The 18563-nt window shown below is 32.6% G+C and overlaps 1 protein-coding gene across 1 annotated transcript in view; it reads right to left on the bottom strand.

Annotated features, from left to right (window-relative positions):
* The window catches only part of LOC126892163 (uncharacterized), a 140838-nt gene extending 125323 nt beyond the window's left edge, over positions 1-15515 (bottom strand). Inside the window, exon 1 of the mRNA XM_050661636.1 lies at positions 15391-15515. Within this exon, the coding sequence (XP_050517593.1) occupies positions 15391-15409 (19 nt within the window). The 5' untranslated portion in view covers positions 15410-15515. The remainder of the gene's footprint in view (positions 1-15390) is intronic.
* Positions 15516-18563: the final 3048 nt, after the last annotated feature.

Below are 18563 nucleotides of genomic sequence, written 5' to 3'. Positions count from 1 at the left end.
GATAGAAAGAATGACAGAAAATAGAATAGTACCAATAGCAAGAGACAAATCGCCAAATGGAAGAAGATCATTGGGACCACCGAGGAAAAGATGGTCAGATAATGTCAAATGAGGCTAAAAACCGAAGTAAAACAGGCGTTTAGCCTATTTATAAAGTAGGAAGAAGAATAAGAAGAAGAAGAAGAAGAAGAAGAAGAAGAAGAAGAAGAAGAAGAAGAAGAAGAAGAAGAAGAAGAAAAAGAAGAAGAAGAAGCAGAAGAAGAAGAAGAAGAAAAAGAAGAAGAGTTTTTTCACTAAATAAATACTTTTTGAGTTCATTTTTCAACAAAAAAAGCAAGTTTGTGGGCGGTTTTTCGCAAACAACTCAAAAAGTAACTATTTTATTGAAAAACCTATTCCTAGCAAAAATGTAGTTTATAAAAAAAAAATGGTGTATATATGATGTAGAAGCCAGCAGAAGCAGAGTTGTAGGTAATGAAAAGTAGGTTCCTATTTGTCAAATTCCAAATCGAATATTTCGACGTAAAATAACCAAAAAAATAAAGCATTTTTCGGGGAAAACTGCTTAAAACTGTTTGACGTGTTTAAAAAAAGCTTTATTTTTGTTTCATATAAAAGTTTTGAACAGCTTGGGTATTAGTGCACCCTATGTAACCCACAGCTGAATCTTATGTTTGTGCGTCACAGTGTTGCCATACTGTTTTCTTTATTTCTTTTATAATTTCAATCAATATTAAATGTACCTACAAGAATAATAGAATAATTTTATAAGAACGTTTACTTCTCCGTCATTATACCAGGTAGAATGACAAATGAGGTGTCAAATGAAAACTTATAATCCAAGGATGGTACTGTAGGTGATAAATTTGACCTAGGATGTCTGTCCGTCTGTCCGTCCAACCGCGAATATAACTCCTCCGTCAATATACCAGGTACAATCACAAATTAGGTGTCAAATGGAAGCTTATAATCCAAGGATGGTACTAAAGGTTATAAATTTGATGGTCTGACCGTCCGACCGCGAATATAACTCCTCCGTCATTATACCAGGTAGAATGACAAATGATTTGTCAGATGGAAGCTTATAATCCAAGGATGGTAATAAATGCGAGCAATTTGTCCTAGAACTCCCGGTTTTAGAAATGCGACCAGAAGTACTGTTTTAAAGTCACTGGAATAGTACAATACTGGAATATATTATTCGACGTGCCTTCACGACAAGACGAGAATAAATATATACTTTCGGTTTAATGACTGTCTGTCCGTCTGTCCGTCCGTCCGCGAATGGTATATCGCTTATACTATTCCGATGACTTTAAAACAGTACTTACGGTTGCAAATCTAAAACTGGAAGTCCGATATCAAATTTCTCATCTTTTGTTATTCTACCTGGTATAGTGACGGATGAGTTATATTCGCGGTCGGACGGACAGACGGATAGACAGCCTAGGTCAAATTTTTCACCTTTAGTACGATCCTTGGATTATAAGCTTTCATTTGACACCTCATTTGTTATTCTACCTGGTATAGTGACGAAGGAATTATATTCGCGATTAGACGGACAGACGGACAGCCTAGGTAAAATTTGTCACCTTTAGTAGCATCCTTGGATTATAAGCTTTCATTTGACACCTCATTTATCATTCCACCTGGTATAGTGACGAAGGAGTTATATTCGTGGTCGGACGGACAGACGGACAGACAGCCTATGTCAAATGTCTCACTTTTAGTACCATTCTTGGATTATAAGCTTTCATTTGACACCTCATTTGTCATTCTACCTGGTATAATGATGGAGGAGTTGAGTTTACAAGCAGACAGACAAGACGGACGGAAGGACAGACGGACGTGGATAATCCAACGTTTTCACATTTTTTCAAAATTGGTGAAAACAACAACACAATCACAAATATATAAGGTTTCTAGCAAGTTACACTTCACAATGATTTAAAATAATACATAACATATTAGAACATACCTAAAATACACAAATGATACATTTCGTGTAGAGGATGAAATGTATCATTTGTGTATGTGAATGTGCGTATGAAAAAATAGAGGATACGGCAACGGTGTTACATTTCGTGCTCGGATCCAATGCCAAAATCTACACATACATATTAGGGTGCACTAATAGCCAAGCTGTCCTTTTTTTTTAAGTTTTAAAGTTTTTATCATCAAAACTAAGCAAACGCTCAAAATGAAGTTGGTCCTTTTATTTGGTAAATAAAAACATTAGAATTAACTCTTAATTAGCATCCCAAATGAAATAATTAATCGTTATCGCTTTAAAATTTACTTTATTTACGTATTGTTTATATGAAATGTAGGAGTCACGACCGGTTCAAAGTGACTGGTAGGGGAGCAAAGTATGCTAAATGTGCAGTCACTCGAGCGTTATGGGGACCTATTGGGTTGTGAAGAGTAGGTCCTCAAACCAAAAAAGTTAAACAAAGTTTTCCATTTTAGTGGGGATTTTCCATTTTTAATTTATTTTTTCGTTTCCAACAATCGTTTTTTTTTTAGATTATATCTATCCATAATTCGAAAAAATGTATCGAATAAAAGTGACTTTGTTTTACTTAAGAAATCCAATCTTTCATAAAAAATGGGGGCTCCCATTTAAGATTTGAAAGTAACCCCCACCCCACCTCCGTGAGGGGTCGTGTTTGGTGCCATTCGATATATTTTTCAAAAATATTGGATACTTGTATTTTTCAGTTTTTCGATCTGATGTTCATTTCGCGGAATATCGCGTGATTCGTATTTAAAATTTTAAATTTACCCCCACCTCTCCCCGTAGGAAGTCGTGTTTGGTCGATAGATTTTTGAAAAATATTGAGCACGTATTTTTTAGTTATTCGATATGTCGTTCATTTCGCGAAATATTCGCTTTTTTCTTGTGAAATTTTGAGACACCCATTTCCTTGCGACCTGTTCAAATCGTCAGGTTTTTGAAATATACACTGTGCATATGCATGTACTCAACTTACCTTATCTTAATCTGACGATTTCGAGTTTTTCTAAGGATAGATTTTTTTTCGGCCTCTCTTAACAAACCCCCCTGCATTAAGAGCCAATATGTGATAGAGGTACATTTTCATGGTACAAGGTTTCTCCTCATGTAATAATCTGACGCACTCGAGTAACTGCAAAAATCCCCGCTTGGTGATTTCTACCCTACCACTATTTTTGAAAGGGTCGTAGGGTACCTATGCAAACTTTGAACAGCCATATCTTAACCAATTCTTGTCTTACACAAAAAAAAAACAAAATCCAAAATATTCAGAAAAGCAAAACCTATATTTTTTATACTCTTCGAGATGTTTTATATCACTATTACTTTTTAAGTTACATAATTTGGAAAAAAGATTATTTGTTTTTGATTATTTCATTCATAGGAGATTCTGACCAATAGAAAGCTACAGAAATCTAAATTAAATTGAGAATTTTTGATAATTTCCCGTCGTCAAGTATATTACGTCAAATGCCCTTTGTTGCTGTGAAAAATACATTCAGTGACATTAATGACAATTAATGTTTTATAAAAGTGATGACTTTCAACCGTAAAATATTTATACCAAACTGTGTGTTTAAATGTACTAATTTGTACTTACATAAAGAAATTACAATATAATTTTGGTTTTGAACAGTTTTATTCATGAAATAATCGCAACAAATTGCACTCGATCTCTAAAATTAATATAGAGTTTTTGCTCTCGTGACACTTTGACATAATTTCACTCGCCTTCGGCTCGTGAAATTAAAACTGTCAAAGTGTCACTCGGGAAAAATTCAATAATTTTAGAGCTCTTGTGCAATTACTACTGATTATTTCATTCATAGGAGATTCTGACCAATAGAAAGCTACATAATTTTAAATTAAATCGATAATTTTTGATAATTTCCCGTCGTCAAGTATATTACGTCAGATGCCCTTCGTTGCTACGAAAAACTACATTCAGTGACATTAATGACAATTAATGTTTTAAAAATTATAAAAGTGATGACTTTCAACCGTCAAATTAATATTTATAACAACTGTGTGTTTAATTGTACTAATTTGTACTTACAGAAATAAATTACAATAAAATTTTGGTGCTGGAACAGTTTTATTCATGAAATAATCGCAACAAATTGCACTCGATCTCTAAAATTAATATAGAATTTTAGAGCTCTTGTGCAATTACTACTGATAATTTCAAAAAAAAAAATTTTAGTTTAAAGCATTTTTTTTCAAAAATATGCACTTTGAACCGGTGAAATTACAGATCATTTAAACAATACATATAGGCGAGCGGCATACACCCCCAAAATGACCAGGTACTGACCACGGAGAGGTGAATGGACAATTTTAGTCACACTGTATGTTTTTGATGGTGCTGAAAATGAAAATGAGGTTTATTTGGTTTATTTTGAATTCTATGTGGGGGAACATAGTAAAATCGCAATTTTATACAGTATTTTTACTATTTATTACAGTACAAGTTTTTACAGTATATAGTTATAACATTGCTTAAGACAATGGAACCTGTTTCAAGCTTTTGTTCCTATCCTGATAAAGGTTATGAATTTTTTAAAGTAAAAGGTGCAGATTTGTGCATTGCAAAGTTTAATCGAAAAAGTTGAGTGACGAAATTTGAAATTTAACTTTTTAATCACATTTATGATCAAACATAGAGTACAAAGAAGTTTTCTAGATAGATTTAGATCAAAATGCTTTATAGAAAAAAAAATAGTGCAAATTTTAATATCGACATAAGAAATCCCCACAATAACGCTTATTTTTCGAGATACTGACCATGGGTAGGGAATGGCTAATTTTGGTCTTAGATTATGTTCTTGACCGTGTTGAAAACGAAAATGAAATTTATTTTAAAATTTAGGTGGGGGAAAATTGTCAAAATCGCAATTTTACCTAAAAATAAAAAACCTGAAATCACGTTTTTTGCGTTTAACTTGCTACAGCTCCGGACCATTTTAATATTTTTTTCTAAAGTTTGTTCAGTATTTATATTGCTCACTTTTGTGAAAAAAATGGTATATGTTTTAAGCTTTTAGTCTTATTCTAATAAAAGTGATGAATTTTTTAAAAGTACAAGGTGCAGATTCGTGAATTGCAAAGTTTTATCGCAAAAGTTGAGTGACGAAATTTGAAATATGTCTTATTAATCACATTTATGTTAAAACATAGGGTACAAAGAAGTTTTCCGGAAAGTTTGGGATACAAAAGTTGTATAGAAAGAAATTGTGCAACTTTTAATATAGACGTTATGCATCCCCAAAATAACGCTTATTTTTCGATATATTGACCATGGGTGGTGAATAGCTAATTTTGGTCTTACTTTATATTTTGGATAGTGCTGAAAATAAATGAGGTTTATTTTGAATTTTATGTGAGGGAACATTGTCAAAATCGCAATTTTAACCTAAAAATGAAAAAAAAATTAAATCACGTTTTTTTAAAAGGTGCTACAACTCTGTTCCATTTTAATATTTTAGTGAAAGTAAATTTTCCCGCACGGCGTGCGGGAAAGTAAAATAACTTGTAATATGGCATTATAATATATTATAATACATGCAACAAACTAATATTTAGATATTATTTACTAATTTATTTCAAATTTATCTTATTTTGTTCATGTTTTAATAAAATTCGATGAAATAGCTTATTTTGACATAATATTTAAAAGTCAGATCAGTAGACAATTACAGTGGTTTTGAATCGTCGTAATGGAAACCAATATCGTCGTCGTGGTAACCCATTATATTGAAATTTTGATTTGGATAACCTTGTCAAAGAATTAATTTGTGTATTTTCACTTCTAAATAAAAATTGATATAACTCTATTTTTTGTGGCTTTTTTCCAAACGTACGGCCCTAGAAAAAATATTGTTCCTAACTCATGCGGAAAGTATCACTTTCCGCACTAGTTAGGAAAATAACTATTTCTGAAATTTTTACAGCATATATTTCTTACTTTTTTGAAAACTACGAAAACTGTTCTAGACTTACAGTCTTTTTGTCGTAAAAGTTATGAATTTTTTAAAATAAAAGGTGCGGATTCGTAAATTGCAAAGTTTAATCGCAAAAATTAAATGACAAAATTTAAAATTTATCTATTTGATAACGTTTAGGTTAAACTATAGAGTCCAAAAAAGTTTTATCGGGAGTTTTAAATCTAGTTGTTTTATAGAAAAAAATATTGGTGCATTTTTAATTTTAAGAAAAACGTGATTTATTTTTTTATTTTTATGGTAAAATTGCGATTTTGACAATGTTTCCTCAACTGAAATTCAAAATAAGCTTTATTTTCGTTTTCAGCACCATCAAAAACATAAAGTAAGACCAAAATTATCCATTCACTACCCATGGTCAGTACCTCGAAAAATTAGCGTTATTTTGGGGATTTATAACGTCGATGTTAAAAGTTGAACCATTTGCTTTCTATAAAATATTTTGATCTAAAACTTTCCGGAAAATTTTTTTACTCTATATATTAACAATAATGTAACTAAAAATCTAAATTTCAAATTTTGTCAGTCAACCTTTGGGATTAAACTTTGCAACGCAAGAATCTGCACATTGTACTTTTAAAAAATTCATAACTTTTACAATAATCGGACTAAGAGCTTGAAACAGGTAAATTTGTCTTTAGAAAGGTAAATATTACTGTAAAAACTTCACAAAATATTAAAATCCAACAAAGTTTTAGCGAGCTAAACGCAAAAAACGTGATTTAATTTTTTTTATGTTTAGGGTAAAACTGCGATTTTTACAATATGCTCCCACCTAAAATTTAAAATAAATTTCATTTTCGCTTTCAACACCATCAAAAACATAATGTAAGACCAAAATTAGCCATTCACCCCCATGGTCAGTATCTCGAAAAATAAGCTTATTGTGGCGATTGCTTATGGTCATATTAAAACTGCACTATTTTTTTTGTATAAAACATGTTGATCTAAAACTTTCCAGAAAACTTCTTTGTACTCTATGTTTTAACATAAACGTGATTAAAAAGCTAAATTTCAAATTTTGTCCCTCAACTTTTGCGATTAAACGTTGCAATGCACAAATCTGCACCTTTTACTTTAAAAAATTCATAACCTTTATCAGGATAAGACCGAAAGCTTGAAACATCTACTGTTGTCTTCATAGATGTTAGAACTGTATACTGTACAAATTTCAGAAAACAAATATTTAAATGGAACAGAGTTGTGGCGAGGTATGCGCAAAAAATGTGATTTAGTTTTTCTTATTTTTAGGGTAAAATTGCGATTTTGGCAATGTTCCCATAGGTACGTAAAATTCAAAATAAACGTCATTTTCGTTTTCAGCATCATCAAAAACATAGAGTATGACTAAAATTGGTCATTCACCTCTCCGTGGTCAGTATCTCGAGAAATAAGCGTTTTTTTTCAGGTGTGCCGCTCGTCTAATAAGTAAAGTAAATTTTAATGAGGATGATAATAAATTGGGAAGTGAACATTTTAAAACAGTTTTGATGGGATTTTCCCAAAAAGAGCTAGATTTTTTCGATATTTCACGTTGAAATATTTTAGAATTTGACGAATAAGCACCTATTTTCATGAGCTACAACTCTGCTTCTAATGGATCTACAGATTTAACATATACACCATTTTTTTTTTCGTTTTTTTTACATGCTAAATTTTTGATAAGAATAGTTTTTTCGATAAAATACTTACTTTTTGTGTTATTTGCGGAAAACCTTCTAAAAACGTGGGTTTTTGTTGAAAAATTAACACTTTCACTAGCAAAAAACTCATAACGTGTTGACTTAATGAAAAACTCTAGAATAAAATTTGCTTAGAATTAAGTAGTCAGTTTATCAATTTGTGGAATTATTTTGAACATAATATATTTTATCAACCCTGAGAAAACCCCTTGTCCCCCAAGTAAAAGAAAGATGATTCAGCCAATTTGTACTCTACTAGCTCCCTGGTGGGAAAGTTTTGGGGTAGTTCTGACTTCTTTCATTGTATGTATATGGATTTTGGGCTGCTGAATCCGAATATGAGGTTTGCGGACAAAATTTATTGCCGGAACATTGAAAAAATCGCTAGAAAATCGAAAAATTTCAGCTTTTTTCCGCTTTTTTGCTCTAATCTCAAAAACTATTAACTTTTAGTAAATGGTCTGTTAACAGTAATTAAAGTACTTAAAATTATCTACAAATATCACTATTTACTTTTTTTTCTGACGAACCGATCGGTCTAAAGTGCAAGTTGAAAATTGCCAATTTTTAACGGTCTCGGCAAAACCCACCTTTTACATTCCAAAACTTTAGTTTGTATCAGAATGCTGTCATTTGATAAATTTCTCCTAGTTTTCTGTACAAATAATAAATGTTAGTTCATAATATGAATATGGTATGTCTCTTCTCACAGTTTCCATGAATCCATTCCATCCTAAAATACCGAGAATGTCTCTGCGTTTCCCTTAGAGCCACAGAAGATCAGGCACAGATAGAGTCACAGTTTCACATTCCCTTCGGATCTTGATTTCTGATAAACCTTAAGGTTTGGTCCTTTCAAAATGTATTAGTTGAATAGCTCTCTGACGTCCATAAACCTCAGGTGCGGGTTTACTTTTTAGCCGAGGAATGGATTGGTTAGGTTAGGGTCAGGGGGATTGCACGTTTTGGTGCAATACAAGAAATGCCACCCATGATGTAAAAAGTGTGGTATCCGTCGATTTTATGTACTTTATGGCCCTTTTTGTCCCAACGCTGCATATATATGTTTTTGAAAAAGTGGGCCTGTATTGCCAGCCACCGTATATATACGTTCAAGCTGTTATGGTCTCAATTTACCAAAGCCGAAAATATGCGATGCTTATAAAATTTTAGACTCATTAAACTCATTGGTGTCCCAGTGCCGTAGAAATATGTCCGAAAATGTGAGATTATTGTTCTCAAAGCCTCAAAATGTTGGCACTTAAGACAGGTCTTGCGGACCCATTGCCGTATATATTTGTTCACATATTTTAGATATATGCTATATTGTAGCACTGGTGGTAACGCTTATAGGTAGCTCTTAGAAGGTGAAGCGTTTGTAGCCACAGAAAAGACCAGAAAAAGAGAAGCGTATTGAGATATATGTGTGCAAGATGCGGAGTCGGCCTTGGCGTAGTGTCATGTTTTGAAGAGTACCACACAAAAGAAAACTTTTGATGTTAATTTAGATTGCATTTTTAAGTTAGTTACATTTTTTCAAGTTGGTTTTGATCTCTGATGAGTACTTTTGAAAATAAAACGTTTAAGTTGGTTAAAAAAAACTCATTAAAAACATGTTTTGGTCATTTACTTATTTGTTTATTTATATGCGACGTATATATAAGGCAATGGGACTCTAAGCATAAAAAATCCTTTGGAATTGAGGGACCAACATGCAAATTAAGGCATGGCATTGAAAGGGTTAAAATCAGCGTATTCGTACACCTGTTGTGTAAAGCACGGTTGGTCAATTTTCTGCGGATCTCCTGCGATTGCTGACACTTCCAGATAAGCAATGCGCTTGCTCAAAGTTTTGTAGCGGCAGTAAGGCCCAGATAGTTGGTCTCACCATTCCTTGCAGGGTTGGCCCTTTTTGTGTACAAAAAGTAAGGTTCCAGAAAATAGGTTGATGTAGTTTCCTCTTTGGGGTTTTGTTTATCCTATACAGAAGCTGTTCGCCTGTGGAAGTGTCAGCATTCGCAGGCGATCCACAGAAAATTGACTTGCCGTTCTTTACACAGCAGGTGTACGATAACGCTGATTTTAAGGTACATAAAATCGACGAATACCACACTTTTCACGTCATATGTGGCATTTCTTGTATTGCACCAAAACATGCAGTAGCTCCTAAGCAATCCATTCCTCGGATAAAAAAGAAACCCGCGCCTGAGATTTATGGAAGTCAGGGAGCTGTTCAACTAATTCATTTTAAAAGGACAAAATCTCAAGGTTTATCAGAATTCAAGATAACAGATACGAAGGAAATGTTCACACCAACCGAAACTGTGACTCCACCTGTGCCTGATCTTTTGTGGCTCTAAGGGAAAAGCAGAGACATCCCCGGCCTCTTAGGATGGAATGGATTCATGGAAGCTGTGAGAAAAGACTTACCATATTCATATTATGAACTAACATTTATTATTTATACAGAGAACTAGGAGAAATTTATCAAATAACACAATTCTGATACAAACTAAAGTTTTGGAATGTAAAAGGTGGGTTTTGCCGAGACCGTTAAAAATTTACAATTTTCAACTTGTACTTTAGACCGAATGGTTTGTCTTAAAAAAAAGTAAATAGTGATGTTTGTAGATAATTTTAAGTACTTTAATTTCTGTTAACAGACCATTTACTAAAAGTTAATAGTTTTCGAGATTTCAGCGAAAAAGCGGAAAAAAACTGAAATTTTTCGCTTTTTTCGCGATTTTTTTAATGTTCCGGCAAGCCATTTTGTCCGCATACCTCATATTCGGATTGAGCAGCCCAAAATCCATATATAATGAAAGAAATCAGAACTACCCCAAAATTTTCCTAGTCAAAACACAATTTTATTTAATCAAGAAACGATGAGTACAAACTCAAGTCCAAAAGTGAGGTAGAGGGTATAGGCGAGCGGCAGTAACCCCTAAAATTACGTTATACCAACCACAAAAATCAAATTTAAGGTGAATGAAAAATTTTGTTCATTATTTATGTTTTAGATTTTGCTGAATTCGAAGATGAAGTTTATTTTTTTATAGAATTAGTGGAACATGCACAAAAATCAAATTTTTTGCCAAAATGCGAAAAATCAATGTTGATGATTTTTCAAATTTACCTCGCTGTATCTTTGGTCGCTGTAAATATTTCCTTTTGAAAATTTTACTGTGTTATTTAAAGAATTTAGATAAAAGCGAGATTTGTCGGAGATGCTTAAACAAATTAAAAGAGAAGTTCTTAATTTTTAAATATTTTGTCGTCAGATTTCGTTAGTTTCGTGTTTACTTAAAAAAGTTGAGTTTACTTAAAAAACATTTTAGTTTATAATTTTAACTAGCACACCAATAAACATAATTCATGAAGAAGTTTTTTGGAAAATCTTAAGTCAGAATATGCAACAGGAAAAAAGTTAATCAAGCAAAAATTGATTTTGAGCCTACGCTGTGGCTTTAGGATGCAAAGAACATAAAATATGCATAGGTCTAAATTTGTAGCTGACATTATGTTCTTTTATTTTCCATAAGTACTTTATCAATAAAATGAACAGGTGACGAAAAAAAAACAAAAACTGGAGCCCGCCAAAGCATTTCTGAAGATTACGGCGCCACTGTGCCGTAACGGTTGCTTATACGAAAAAAATGCATAGGACCTCATTTGTAGAGCAAATAGTGGTTTTTAATTACGTATAAGTTATGTTTCAAAAAAAGCATAGGTAATGAAAAAATCATAAAAACATGCTCGCCAAACTTGTTTTCAGGGATAGGGGTAGTTTCCGCAGGGATATTGCAATAACCATAAATATTTATGAAAAACCTATTGATGGAGCATATGCTCATATGGGTCAAAAAGCAAAAAAAACTTATTTGTCAACCCTCCGTTTTATTTTTATTTTTTGGGGTACAGGGGTTGCACTAAGAAATCGCTTTTGGTGTTCATGCATGGGTAATAAGAGCGTGCACAAAATGATATATGAAGCATTTTAATAAAGAACATGGTGTGTGAAGGATTCCAAGAAAATCACTTTATTTATTAATTCTCCTTTTTTGGGTGGTTCCGGGGAAAAATGGGGTGCATTATACAAATTTCTAAATAATACCAGTACGTGGGTAATTGCTAAAAAATTTTTTTACTCTAGCATAAGCAGTTCAGATGGCATAAAAAGGAATTTTTTAAAATGTAACACCCTGTAGTTAAAAATGGGCAATTGCCCTTAAATGAAACCTCTACCAGAAAATCAGCCACTTATTTGTAATTACTTGTCGCAGGGTTTCTTCTTGATTACCATTATATTTAGGAAAACATCTTTTTTAAAACTTTTCAAATTTGGGCCGCCACCCGCGCTAAACGGTGGGTGATAGACATATGCTGTCGGAAAATAAATAATAAAAAATACAGTCCTCTTCATATTTCTATTAAGGAAATTTTTTGCAAAATTTACAGGAAGGCTACGTTTCGCAAAAACCAAAAATTACTCCCTTTAACCCTTAAACGCCCAAGGGTGGGTAAAAAATGTCCACCTAATGCGTATTCCCTTGTAACATATTTATTACGTGTTTAAAATTTTTTTAAAAATTATTTATTGTTAAAAAGACAGCCCTTTATCGAATGTTAATTTGGTTCTACCGATATTTTTGAAAACAAAAGTAGCATCTTGAGTTAAATATGGGTGGGCATAAAAAGTACACCCTTGGTAAAACTTGTTATTAAAGGTTTCTCTATAATTTCTTATTGGCAAGAAGATAATTCATATAATTATCGACGTATAATTACATAATCTACATAATTATCTGCCAACGAGGAGGTTGAAAGGAAGAATGTGGTGAAAATCGACAAATCTGAATTGCTGGCTTTTACTGGTGTGTTAATTTTGATGTACATTGTAATTTTGTTGTAAGGCTTGTAAATTGTTTATATTAATATTTTAGAAGATGCTGTGTTTATTAAGCATAAGATTCTTAAGTTTAATCCATTTCTAACAGCTCACAATAAATATATTAGCTATTTTCGAGGTGGACATTTTTTACTTACCCTTGGGCGTACATGGAACCTAAAAAAGGTTGGTCGTTTAAGGGTTAAAAGGATGAAAATGGGGGTTCCGAAGCGAAATTTTTTAAGAAAAAGTTAGTTTCATAATAAGCACCCCTTGGTATACCAAAAAAAATATAAAACTGGACTTGTGTCCAGTTTGCGAGGTACAACCTCTGTTTCCTACAATATTAATATAGTTTCTTCTTATATTAAAAACGCTGGACGGAAGGGCCGCCCGAGAACTTTATCGTACCGATCTATTATCGTTATGGTACTAGATACTGGAATTCTATAAAAATAACAAAGTTACTCGTTATTTTGATATTTTAGAAACACCTACTGTACTTAAAGTATTTTATGGTTCTACGCATCATTAATTTCTGCATTTGAGAAAATGTTCGATGCCATATTTCGGGGACACACTATAGATGTGTAGATTATTGCATAAATCAATAGAATATTATAGTCATACTTTCATTTCAAATTAGTTCATTTTTCTGAGAAATTAATAGTTTACAATATTTGCATTTCATTCTATTTCGATTACGCCAGTCAATGCGCGAGATTAAGAACAAGATATTATCTCCAAATTCTATCCTACTGCATGGATTTTAATGAAATTTTGGGAGTATCCCAATCTCCTAATTCAAAGTCTATCCTATATACTATGGCGCTTTTATCATGGGGGAAGTTCCCACCACTTCTCAGGGGTGAAATATTTTTATTTTCGAATTACATGGAGAAAAAGGAAGATTTTTAAGAAAATTTAAAAATTCATTCTATAATTTGATCACATTTTTTACAAAAACCATTCATTTTAAACCCGTTCAACATTTTGAAAGTAGAAATAACACTATATATATATATTAAAAGGTATTGTAGAAGGAAAACAATGCATTTAAATTATGGTAGATGGGGAGTTAAATGTATATACTTTTCATTTTTCATTAAAGTACATTAGTCATATATTTTTTTGCACCATATCTCGCTTAGTTTGTAAGTAACCGACATTTAACGGTGCTCGTTTTAAAGGCCTTTTCAAACACTACAAAAGGTGTTGGTAGCATTATACACCTAAAACCTACCGTTCCTCTGTTATTTCAAGTTGAATACACCAATTTGAGCATGCACCAAAAAACAAACTATTTTCACCTACCATATCTCTTTTTGTATTATAAATAGAACATTTACGAAGGAACGAATCTCTTTATTATTTATAATCAAAAAAATGTTTTATATAGTGTTTTTAGTTAGATGCATAGTTTTTAAGGTATTCACAAAAAATCCGTCCGAAAAGATGTCATTTTTCAATGAAAATGGCCAATTTTCAACTACGCATAACTCAAAAAGTATTGAGTTCAAAAAAAAAAGTATAGACCAGTTTTTGCTTAGAAATAGGTTCTTTAGCCACTTTCGTGCTTATTTTGACCAACAAATTTTCCACCCCCTTGAAGAAGTGGGAACCGCCCCAAGATAAAAGCGCCATAGTATATAGGGTAGATTTTGTTTCTTGAGTTATTCCCTACTTACTGTGAAAATATCAAGTACATCAATGTAGTAGGATGGAATTCGGAGCCAAATACCCTCATTGACTGCCCTACAATAATGCTCTGCTATGAACGCGTGAGAGAGGACACACATAAGATTATAGCAAAATTTCTATTTACCGTAACTTTTCGAGTTTTTGAGCTACAGCAATGAATTTTATATCATTGGAAAGGTAATTTTGCATTCTTTCAAAATATGTTAAAATATATAGGGCGTATCTAAAAAAATTAAGATTTTTTATTCATTTCCGGTTCAACCGGAAGCCATATGTTTGCAAAATTTTAAGTTTTAGTTTCTATTAAGAAGGAAGTTACGGGCACTCGAATATTTTTTTATAAAAAATTCATAACTCCCCTCCTATGGGGAGTTAAGATATATGACTAATGTCATTCAATTTACTGATAGGATATCAAAGATATATCAAAAAATAAAAAAATTCCTTGGAGCCATTTTTGAGAAAATCTAGTTCAAATTTATGTCAAAATGTGACCCCTTAAATATAGGCAACCCGTAACTTTTTCTGAAAAACGATAACATCCTTCTTATAGCCCCATCTTTAGACTATATAACGACTTTTTCAAATTAAACTTATCTTCAACAAGTTTTTAGATAGATAGGGAAATGGGTCGGGTGGGCGGTCGGCCATTTTGGCCGCCATTTTGAATTTGGAAATGTCAAATTCCGTATTTTTATTTACCTATCGATGAGCTTACTTTGAGTTGAATTTCATTCATTTCGGTCAAAATTTGCAAAAATGGGCCCAAAATAACCCCCCTATTTCGGCCCCCCTTTGAGAGGTTTTTTTAAAAGCTTAGTTTCTCGACAAAATTCTCTTAAACTTACTCATACCGAATTTCATCAAAATCGGTCCAGTAGTTTTTGCTGGGCGGTGGCGACATACGTACGTACGTACATACTTCCGACATGTTTTTTTTATTTGCTTTTTAGACTCAGGGGGACTCAAAACGTCGAAAAAAAGTGAAATCTGAAAAAAATTTTTTTGCACGATCCTATAACTTTATCTATTATACTATACTACGTATATAGTACGATAAAGTAAAAAAAGAAATATTCCTACTATAAAATATTCACTTACCTTCTGCTTGGTAGATCATATTCCTACATGTACACTTAAACGCCAATATAGAAATGTTTCCAACCTATGCAGTGATGTTCCGTGGAGCTGTTCTTATATCGGGCGGGAGATGCCTACGGCAAAATTCGGTAGATTTCGGTAGATCATGACGTATAATATAGGTAATATATTATATATATACAGTGAAACCCCGATAAGACGGCCTCCTATATCCCTGAAGTCCGGCTAACCCGGATGCATATACGTAAACTGCAGACGCACAAGGCATGGGCGAACGATTCGGATTTTTCCGATTAGCGGGTAGTAGAGTGCAGACGTACTTAGCCTTTATACGTCTGCTGTTTACTACGATTGATCGTGCATGCCAATATACGTCTACAATTATTTAAGCCTGTTTAAAAAATGTAAATAAAACACAGTATATATTCGTATTATCAACGTTTTTAATTATCTTTATGTGCAAATATCGAATTTTACGAATTCGCGAAAAACCACTAAGTACTTATTTTCTAAATTTATTATCACCTAAACCAATGTTACTTTCTATACATAGTTGTAATTTGTGTGGTGCTCTTTTTTGTTGTTTTTTGATAGTTCTAGGTTTTCGTCCAGCCATCGATGCTCTTCTACCTGTCATGGTAACTTTACGTCTCGATACAATGTTGGTTGTACGGATATTTTTCCCTTTTCTTATCACCGCCTGCTTCTTATTTTTAGATGAAACTCCTGTGTACTTAAAAGCACAATGCATGCCTGATATTAAAGACTGATTTGATTTGGCATATTTACTACAGTTCTCTAAATATTTCATAATAGCGGGCCCAAATGATTCAGGTTCACTTTCAAGTTTTGACATAATTAAATTCGAATGTTCTGCCCATTTATTTTTAATCTCTTCTATATCAATATTACCCTTATCATTTAATTCCATGGCATTAATATTTGCATCATCACAAATAATCATCTTTTGATCCTGTTGATTTTGGACAGAAGAATTACAAGGAAAATTGTCCTGGTTTAAATTTTTTGCTGTATTTTCCTTGATTTGCAGTGTATCAAAAGTAGATGAATCTGCAATTTTTCCCAACGCTATTTCATAATGAATGTGCTTGGAAAAAAGCGATAAGGTATTAGTTGCCGTAAATATATTATGTTTTTTCGCAATGGCCCCTTGGTGTTTGCAATAGTGTCCATTATAACCAATCGGACACGAACATTTGAAAACAGACATATCTACAACGTACCAAATTTTTTGATCTTTTGAACTGCTAACTTTAAAATCCATGTTTCCAAGACTGATAATGTTATTATCTTCATTGTCCCTTTCGCCTGGAAAAGACTTTTTTGCAACAGCTTTAGAAACTCTGTTAAAGATAAGATCCATAATTCGCTGGGTAAAGTAATATTCAAAACTAGTAATTATAAAATCTGTTAATTGCGTTAAGTTAAATGCCTTGGTTCTTTTCAGTGGAATATCTTTTAAGAGACGAAACATTACTTCAGTATAATTGTTTGTATCAGATCCTCGAACCATAAGATCATTCAGCCTCGAACCATAATCAGCAAAATTCTGATACAAGCATTTTTCGTAAAATGTGATAATAGATATTTCAGCATTTTCCATATTTTTTGACATTAAAATATCTTTAAATAACTTGTAATGGAGTTGAGCATGTTCTTTTAAAATTCCATTTTTGGCCATGGTAATCCATTTCCAACATGATTTTAATACATGAAAGGTACACAATAACATTTTTGCATTAGGCCAAACCGTCTGAAGGGAAACCAAGATCATCATCAGTTAAAATTACTGAAGGCGTAATCTTTACGGGAAGAATCTCATACAATGATTTAGCAGCGTCCAAAAACACTTCTAATTTTTGACTATTTGTCAAAATGCACCCAATAGGCAGCCCACCAGCAGGAGATTGTGTCACGAAAAATATACTTTATGATTTTCCACGTCGCAGTTACCTGAAGAATCCACAAAGAGTATTTCATTTGCTTGGGGTAATAGTCGCGCTACTCGTTGCATGACAGGTGTACATATTGCAACTGAATAATTATCCTGAACGCAAGAAACTTTATATAATATCCCATGATTCTTTTCTTGTTCTTCTAAATATTTTTCCAAATAAATTAACATATTTTTTCCTGATCTCTCTCCGTATGATTTTTTAAAGTTGGCCTTCCATAGATTTTGAACGTCATTTTTGGTGGGAAAAAAACATCTGTCTGAAACGTAATTGTCATACGCATCACCATAATGTACCATCATTTCGACACAGTATGTATGATAGGCACTAGAGGCATTGTGACCATGCTAGAATAATTCAAGAAAAACATTTTTGGCTGCGTCTCCTATTGGTCTATAGCGAAGTGCAGCAGCTGACAGGATAGTATGATTATGGTCATTTTTGAATTCTATCACACATGGCCAGTTAGCAATAAGACTACTATGGCCTGGCAACTTCGGCTTAGCTAGTTTCCGTTCAATTTTTATAAACATTTGATGAGCACAGTTAGTATTTCTGCTTCGGGATGACTGCGTGTTTTCCTTCCTTGTATTGAAATGGCAGTGATGTATTCTTTTAAAAATATTAACCGGTCTTACAGAACCTACTGAGAACGTTTTGGTTATTCTATAGGTAACCTTGGTTTTTTATTCTAAATCATGTACCCATTTCTGTAAAGAAAAAATCAATAATAATTTCAGGAAAGTCATTACTTATTACTTTTTTGATTTTAAAATAACTTTTTTCGTCTTGTCACTTTTTTCGTGCTACATGATGGTGTTTTTAATGTTATTATCTTTAACAGTTCCAGTGACTGAAATATACATAATACGTTGTTGCGTTGACAATTTCGGTCATTTTTAAACTGTTTAAACCCTTAGAATCATGTAAATATACTATATAAAATGACCGATGTGAAATTAGCAGATAAAGTTAGCAGAAAGTTTTGCCTATTTTAGAACAGTAAATATGACAATAGTAAAAACAACAATAAACATATTATAAACTCTTTTTCGTATCACAGTCAAGATTTAAGCAGTATTTGAAACCAAACTTATATGTATGTATATTTTTGTACGCCTATAATAACTATTGACTATTACTGGTAAAAACGGCGGCATAAGATTCAAGACTTCTCTTTAACCGCCGGATATAAAA

This window comes from Diabrotica virgifera, chromosome 9 (genome assembly GCF_917563875.1).
Source record: "Diabrotica virgifera virgifera chromosome 9, PGI_DIABVI_V3a".
NCBI lineage: Eukaryota > Metazoa > Arthropoda > Insecta > Coleoptera > Chrysomelidae > Diabrotica > Diabrotica virgifera.
Note: the sequence above shows the minus strand (reverse complement) of the source record. Positions and strands in the feature narration are given on the sequence as shown.